At 55.1% G+C, this 7,673-nt stretch overlaps 1 protein-coding gene across 1 annotated transcript in view; it reads right to left on the bottom strand.

Moving 5' to 3' along the window:
* The window catches only part of GRM6 (glutamate metabotropic receptor 6), an 11,536-nt gene extending 6,289 nt beyond the window's left edge, over positions 1-5,247 (bottom strand). Inside the window, exons 1-6 of the mRNA XM_024764538.1 lie at positions 4,765-5,247; positions 3,644-3,860; positions 3,282-3,417; positions 2,487-2,641; positions 864-1,004; positions 561-761 (exon numbers count right to left, since the gene is read on the bottom strand). Of these exons, the coding sequence (XP_024620306.1) occupies positions 561-761; positions 864-1,004; positions 2,487-2,641; positions 3,282-3,417; positions 3,644-3,860; positions 4,765-5,247 (1,333 nt within the window). The remainder of the gene's footprint in view (positions 1-560; positions 762-863; positions 1,005-2,486; positions 2,642-3,281; positions 3,418-3,643; positions 3,861-4,764) is intronic.
* Positions 5,248-7,673: the final 2,426 nt, after the last annotated feature.

The raw sequence follows: 7,673 nt of genomic DNA, 5'->3' as shown, positions 1-7,673 counted from the left end.
CAAACCATAAGCACGGCTGAGTCCATCTGGGCCTTTTCAGAAACCCTTATTCTGAGCCCTGACCATGTTCCAGGCCCTCCACTCGTATTGGAGGGACACAGACTCATGCCTTGTGCTCAGGCAGCACAGGGCCTGGCTGGGGAGGCATTCGGAAACCTGAGACTCGGAGTGGGCTGCCTGTCCACTGTGTAAGCAGTGCCTTTGCACAGTCTGCACTGTGCCCCGTGCGTGCCCTCAGAGACCAGACGACTACAAACTCCGTGCAATGGAGAGGAGAGTTGTGTGTGACCCTCTGAGGGATCCAGGCAGAAGGGGTCACAGAGAAGTTCCCCAACACCTGGAATTTGCAGCCTGTGGCAGGAGGTACTGAAGCCTGGAGAAGGAGGAGTGTTAAAAACTGTTCCCCAGAACTTGGCTCGAGCCTCCAGCTCTCAGGCCCACATGCTCCCACTATACTCTTCTGCTCTCCCATTCCTTCCATCCTGAGTCGTCCCAGGTCCCGAGAACTCCATCCCAGCAGGCTTTCCCTCATTCACGTAGGGGCTCTGGCTCCCACTCACCATTGAAACGTACAGCTCGAATATACTGCAGCAGTGTCCGCCCGTCGGTGGGCTCCATTGCCGGGCACAGGCCTGTGTGCCCGGGGCAGAGAGCCTGGTGCATGCTGTGGAGGGCGTGGGCAATGGCGTACACAGCATCAATCACAAACTGCACCTTCCCTTCCTGCTCGTAGGCAGAGTCCCGGCCGATGCGTTCCTCACCTGTCCTAGGGATGCCCAGAGGAAGTGTGCCTGGCTCCCAGATGCCCAACCTGGCCTCCCACCTTCTCCCTCACCACCCTCGCCACCCTGGGCAGCTCTCACCTGTGCATTTGCGGGTGGAATCGTCTGACTGGGTACCTGAGCTGGTCAGTTTGCAGTTAAAATTCTCTTCCCAGAACTCAGCAAACCAGATGTTCCGGCGGTTGTTCTCCAGGGAGCGAGTCATGAAGTACTGGTCAAATCCTGAGAGACAGGGAAGGAGGGAGGGGGCTGGCAACAGTCTGAGCTAGCCACAGCTCACTACTTGTGTCCCTTCACCACTTGCTCACTTTGCAGCTGGGGATACCCATGTGACCAATTTCTGGCCTGGCCAATGAGTTCAAAGCCATCTAGGGACTCCACGGTAAATTTGCATCCTGATACAAGCTCAGAGCCTCACCACATGAGAGAATTTTTTGCTGCCTTTTCTTTTCTGGTTAGGATGCTGCTACGAAGATGTAATGGGTGGAGCTTCAGCAGCCACTTTGTGAATAAAACACCACAATCAAGAAGGCACGTGGGACTTCCCTGGTGGCGCAGTGGTTAAGAATCTGCCTGCCAGTGCAGGGAACACGAGTTTGAGCCCTGGTCCGGGAAGACCACATGCCGCGGAGCAACTAAGCCCATGTGCCACAAATACTGAGCCTGAGCTCTAGAGCCTGCGAGCCACAACTACTGAAGCCCGTGTGCCTAGAGCCCGTGCTCTGCAACAAGAGAAGCCACCACAATGGGAGGCCCATTCACTGCAACGAAGAGTAGCCCCCGCTCACCACAACTAGAGAAAGTCCGCACGCAGTAACAAAGACTGACCGCAGCCAAAAATAAATAAATAAATAAATTCATTAAAAAAACAAAAACAGGTTGACTTTTAAAAAATAGAAGGCATATGGCAACTACAGAGGATGGTGGAACAGAAGGGGAGACAGAGCTCAGGGCTCTGAGAACATCATTGACTCTCTGCCCCAAGCATGAAGTTGCCCCTACTTTGAAACCTCCTGCCTTGTAATGAAATGCCTTTATTGCTAAAACCACTCTCAGTCTAGTCTGTTGCCTGCAACTGAATGCATTCTAAGGGAAAGAAAGAGCGTAAGGGTGGGTGTACACCTCCAAAAGGCTGGGAGCCCCTGCGAGTCAGGGCTCAGCATTTACAAGGGTCTGCACTTCATAAAATACCCCGAAGTGCCTCATCAAAGCATGTTCAGCTTAGCCTTTGGGGAAATGAGCAATCCTAGTGTAAAGTGGCCATCTTTCCTGCATTCTTCCAGATATTCACAGGCGGGATGGTGGAGGAGGGGTGGAGAGGAAGGCCTCATTAATTGATCAACAGGACAGTATGACCCACATCCCTGGTTTCTATCCCTCCCACAGTCACCTTCAAATTAGAGTGCCTTTGGCAGAACCAGGAATACAGGCATTGAATTAACACAAAACTAAACAAACAAAACCTAACAATTCTTCACCCTGTAGAGTAGGATGTGCATTTCCTCACTTGCCAATTCATTCAAACACTGCTTGGAGGGATGTATTCACAGAATCTCAGAATTCTAGAATCTGGGAATCCTAGAAGGGACCCTGGATCATGGTATAATTTTATAGAAGGGGAAAATGAGCACCCCCAAGAGGGGATCATGGGGAAGGATAAATATGGGTGGGAGATGCAGTGGGGAAGGGCGTTCCCCCACTCACCATCAATAGAGGCCCTTTTGGGCAGGATGGTGATGGCTCCCACAGCCACGTCCTCCAGGTTCAGGATGGGTGAGATCTTGGCTCCCCAGCTGTCTGAGCCAACCCACAGGAAGTAGCTGGTCAGGTTGGCCTGGCGTGCAGCCTCCAGGACCCTCCTGGTAAGGATAGGGTAGGGGTGAGCGAGGGCCAGAGAGCCTCCTCCAACTTAACTCTGGTCACTTTCCATTCTTCTCTCTCCATCTACCCCATTCTGCATCACTCATCAGACCCTTTGTTTATCAGGAAAGGTAGGATGTAGGGAGTTTAGGACACTTGCCCTGGGTTTTTCAGGTAGTAAAGTGTCCAGCCAGGCTCTGACCCCAGGCCTGCCCTCTTGTTCTGTGCGCCATAGTCCACTGCCTGCCGCCTTTAAGAAGGGCCTACCTTCTCTTGCTGGGGCTCATGGGCTTCTGCTGAGACCCTCCTACCCCTGGGAGCCCTTCCCTGACAGCTCATTTTCTGCACTTACATGCGCCCACCAGTCTCTCCCCCACTGTTAATTATAGAAACAGACATATATTCTTGTGTTTCCCTGGCTAGGTTTGGAGCATCTTCACCCAGACCAGGCCTGGTTCATTTCTGGGGGCACCAGGCAGAGAGGTGGCAGTAGAAAAGGTATGTGGGGGCAGGAAGGTAAGGGGAGGTGAGAAAGAGGGAAAGGAGGATGTACGTGGCTGGGATATGTGAGAAGAGGCGGCAGGGTCTTCAAGGACAGCCTCTGAAGAACACGGTGATTGAACATGCCATCTGTCCCACCTGATGTCATCCTCGTTGGCAAAGATGATGATGCCCCGGGCATTTGGTGTCTCCATGAGTCTCCTGATCACCTTATTGAATTCTCCTGGCTTTGGCTCCCTGGGAATCTTGATGGACTGGGCAATACAGACACCCCCTGGGTGTCGGAGATGCCAAAGTCAGCTGCGGTCCCACCCATTCACCCACCAGGGCCACCACCACTCATGACTGTGGCAGGGGCTGAGTCTTCCAAAGGACCCCCACAGGGGGCACCATCCAGGCTCCCCATCATGAACCCAGTGCCCTACCTCACTGCTTATGCCCTGTCCAACGGACCCTCTATAGGCTCCTTCATGCCTCAAACCCCCCTGCCCCAAGCTCACCAGCCTCTCGGGAGATCTGCACAAATGCGTCAACCCCACTCTCGCCATAGTTGCCCTCGGAGGCCAGCGTGGACACGTAGTTCCATCCCAATGCCCGCACGATGTCCACCATGGCCTGGGCCTGGTAGGAGTCAGGTGGCACCACGCGGGAGAAGAAGTCATAGCGTGTGGAGTCGCTAAGCTCAGGGGCCGTGGAGGCGTAGCTGATCTGGGGTATCTGGAGTGGGGAAGGACACCAGGGCCGTGAATGGAGGGTCAGTGACCCTAGGGAGGGAGGGCAATGAGGACCCAGGACAGGGACGTTTGGGGTTACAGTGCTGGGGGCAAGATGGAACAGCCACAAAGAGAGGCCAGGAGGGGCAGATCAGGCAGGAGAGCTGGGGAGGGGTTATTTGATTGAAGGCTGTGTCTGGACTAATGGAGGAGCCTGTTTAGAACTGGGTTTATCTGTGTGCATTAGAGTGATTAATAGCAGGGATTACAGCTGAGCTGATCCAGGAGAAGGAGTGGGGGCAGTAAGTGTGAAAGCAGAGTGGAGAATGGTGGCTGGGGAGGCTGGGAAGACGGCGGCTAGCAGAGAAGAGGGTGTATCCCTCATGTTAAAGAAAAACTCACGAGCAAAAAAAAGAAAAAAGAAAGAAAGAAAACAACAAAAAACACACACACATAAAAGAGCATGTGGGAGCTGGTATGAAGGTCAGAGATGGGGAGGTTCTGGAAGCAGCGGGCTGGAGCTGGTCTAGGGAAGACAGAGATGTTTGAAGCTGAAACAGAAAGGAAGGGTGGAGTGTGAAGACGTTATGGAAAGGAGAGGGGAAGAGAGAGACAGGGAGATGGAAAAAGAAAATCAAGAAGAAAGACAAAGAAAGAGGGAAAATGAGAGAAAACGAGGCAGAGAAACGCTCATGGGCTACAGTGCAATTAATGGACGACTTAGTTACCCCGGGCACTCCAGACGCTTTAATTCCGAACAACCTTCCCTGACAGGCTTGCGTCTGGCCCAGGGGACAAGGTTTCTTTGCGAACTATTGTGATTCTCGCAAGGAGGCCAGACCTCAGCCACGCCCAGGGCAAGGACGAGGGAGAGAAGCTGCAACCCGGGCGCTCCCCCGGGCCCTCACCGCAAACAGACGCAGCACGTTGGCGACCATGATGGACACGGAGCTAGCCGAGGCGCCCACGACAGCCACCACGCGCTCAGGGGGCGCGGCGCGCACCGGGGGGACGCCGCCTGGGCAGCGCACGGCTGCCTCGTCGCCGTCGCCGCGGCCGCGGATCAACGCCTGCACGAAGCTCAGCGCCTGCTCCAGCGCGTACGTGTCCCGCGAGCAGGTGTCGAGCAGCCGCGCGCCCAGGCGCACCCCGGGCAGCAGCTCGGGGTCGGCGTTCACGCGGTCCAGCGCGTACAGCATGGCCTCGAGCCTGTGCACTCCCTGCTCCTTCTTCAGCGGCCCGCACGCTCTGCCCGCCGCGCCCCGCGCGTGCACCGGGAACAGGCCGCCCAGCGTGAGGCCGCCCGCCAGGCGCACCGAGCCCGCGGCGCCCGCCACGCCCGCCTGCGCCAGCGTCAGCAGCAGCGTCAGCAGCGGCAGGATCCTGGCCATCGGCTCGGGGGCTGCGGGAGGAGGACGGGGTGGGGACGGGAACAGAACAGGAGAACGCTCTGAGCGCCCGGCAGAGGAAGGACCCGGGTCGGCGGAAAGGCGAGTGAGCCCCAAGCCTTCGGGAGAGGGGAGGCGCGCAGTATATAAATATTGGCCGAGTCAGCTGGAGAAGTTATGAAGCATCAACTCGGCCAGCCTTCCCGGGCCACCTGGCTCTCACACCCTCTGAACCTCATTACCTGGGTCCCCCCTGCTCGACCACTGGCTCCAGTCCTACCCCTGCCCTCCCCGACAGCCCTGGGCCGCTCTTACTGGGAGTCCACCCCAGCGCACACCCAGGCCCCCTCTGTAGCCACACTCACCGGCGCCAGCCGCTGTCGTTTCAGGACGGGACAGTGACAGATGCCCAGGGCCCTGAGGGAGAGAGGATTTAAGGATTCTGGGGAAGGGATGAGAGGCCGCCCTGAGGGCGGAGACCCATCCTGAGCAAGGCGTGTGCGCAGGACTGGCTCTCTCCACATCTCCTTTCCCTCCCTTTCCTACTCCCTGGGTCTGTTTCTTTCCTGTCTTTGGATATGTGTCTGACATACACACTCTGTCCTTTTCTGTCTTCTGGTCTCTCTCTTTCTCATCTCTGTCTCCGGCTTTCTCTACCCACCCCTCTCCCTTTTCTCTTTCTTCTCTTTCTGTCTCAGTCTCATTCTCTCTCTCTCAGTGTCCCTTTCTCTCATTGTCTCTCTCTCTGTCTCTTACCCGTTTTCTGTTACTTTTCCTCTCTTCTGGCCACCAGTGTCTTGGCTCAGGCTGCTTAAGGCACTTCCCAGCTTTCTCCTTGCAAATCCCTGCAATAAACCCATGAGTGGAGTGAGAAAGGAACACGGGCTGAGCAAACAGGATTGCGCCTGAACAGGAGGAGGGAGAACAGGGCTGAGCTGGAAGAAGGCAGGAGCAAGCAGACCTTTAATGGTAGCACACACACAACCCTACGAAGAAGAGACTTCTACCATCAGGCCCATTTCACAGTTGGGGAAGTAGAGACCTCAAGGAGTTAAGTGACTCACCCAAGGTCACACAGTGGACACGTGTCAGCATCAGGATTTGTGCTCAGGTTGGTGTGAAACGAGCAGCCCTCACTGCCTTTGATGGAGGGAGGGGACAGGGCAGGCTTGCCCTGCAGTTCCCACCCCTGCCTCTTGCATCTGATGATGGAACCCTAAGGAGTTGCTCTTCTGGCGGTTCATAAAGCCTTCCTGGCTCTGGGGTCTGAAGCAGTGACACACCGTGTGAGGCTCTTGGTACCTGAGTTTCCTCATCTCAGGTTTTGGGCCAAGGTGATGGACACTTTTACCACCATCCTCATCTGAGGCCCTGGATTTGCCTTTCTGACACTGAGAGCAAAGTGCATCCTGGAGACAGCTGGTGCGCTCCAAGCCCCAGGGATTAGCAAGTTCGTGCTAAGGGGGGCTGAGCCGGCTTGGGCTCCATTAGAGAGGGTGGATTAGGGCAGCCACAGGGATTTGGGCAAAGCTGGCAGAGGGAGCAAACAAAAGCTATGTCACCCTTCTGCCTTCCCTCACCACATCCAAGGGCCCTGATTGTCTCTGTTTTCAGAGCTGTCCAGGCACCTGTCCCCGGCAGAGTTGGGAGGTCCGGCTTGGCCTTCACCCATTTTACCAGTTGGGAAGGATGGAGCACTTAGCTGGTGTTAGGCCCCAAGCTTGATGTTGCAGAAGTCTGTACAAACTGGGCATTTGAGGTAGTAGGTTCCTGCCGCTGGGCTCACACAGCCCCCCACAGCTCTCCCCTGCTCAGGACAGGTTAGACAGGACCACAGCTGACTTCACAAAACAGGTTCCTGAGTTACAGGATGAGAGCATCTCACTGGTTCCCTGAGTGTAGGATGGACCACCAGGGAGCTGGGGCAGTAGCCCTCACAGTGGTACAGGAGGGAAGTGAGTGTCTGACCAGAGTGCAGGAGGTGGAAGGGGAGAGAAGTAGGTGAGTTCCAGGCAAGGGGAAGAACCAGCTCTGAGGATGAAGAGGGGGGCATCATGGCTGGGGCACCTGGGAGGAGGGAGTAGCCACCTGTGAGCATGTGAGGACCAGGACCAGGGCAGAGCAGCTCAGAGGAGGGCAGAAACCAAGACTTTGGTTTTGGACACAGGAAAGCCAAAAATTTCATTTGAGATTTGAGAGGTTATGTCAAGCTCCTGGTTAGATTCAGTAAAGGGGGAAATTTAATATGGCAGATTCCACAGTTTAAAAATTTCAGTTCAGGGCTTCCCTGGTGGCGCATAAAAAAATTTAAAAAAAAAAAAAAAAAAAAAAAAATTTCAGTTCAATGTTTTGAGTACCAGTGTACTCAATAATGAACTAGAACTAGAACTCCATAATGTTCTATTCTGTGGCTTATAGGAAGTGTTGAG

The sequence above is a fragment of the Neophocaena asiaeorientalis genome, unplaced genomic scaffold (assembly GCF_003031525.2).
Source record: "Neophocaena asiaeorientalis asiaeorientalis breed wild unplaced genomic scaffold, Neophocaena_asiaeorientalis_V1.1 scaffold241, whole genome shotgun sequence".
NCBI lineage: Eukaryota > Metazoa > Chordata > Mammalia > Artiodactyla > Phocoenidae > Neophocaena > Neophocaena asiaeorientalis.
The sequence above is the reverse complement of the archived record's forward strand: the minus strand, read 5'-3'. Positions and strand labels throughout refer to the sequence as shown.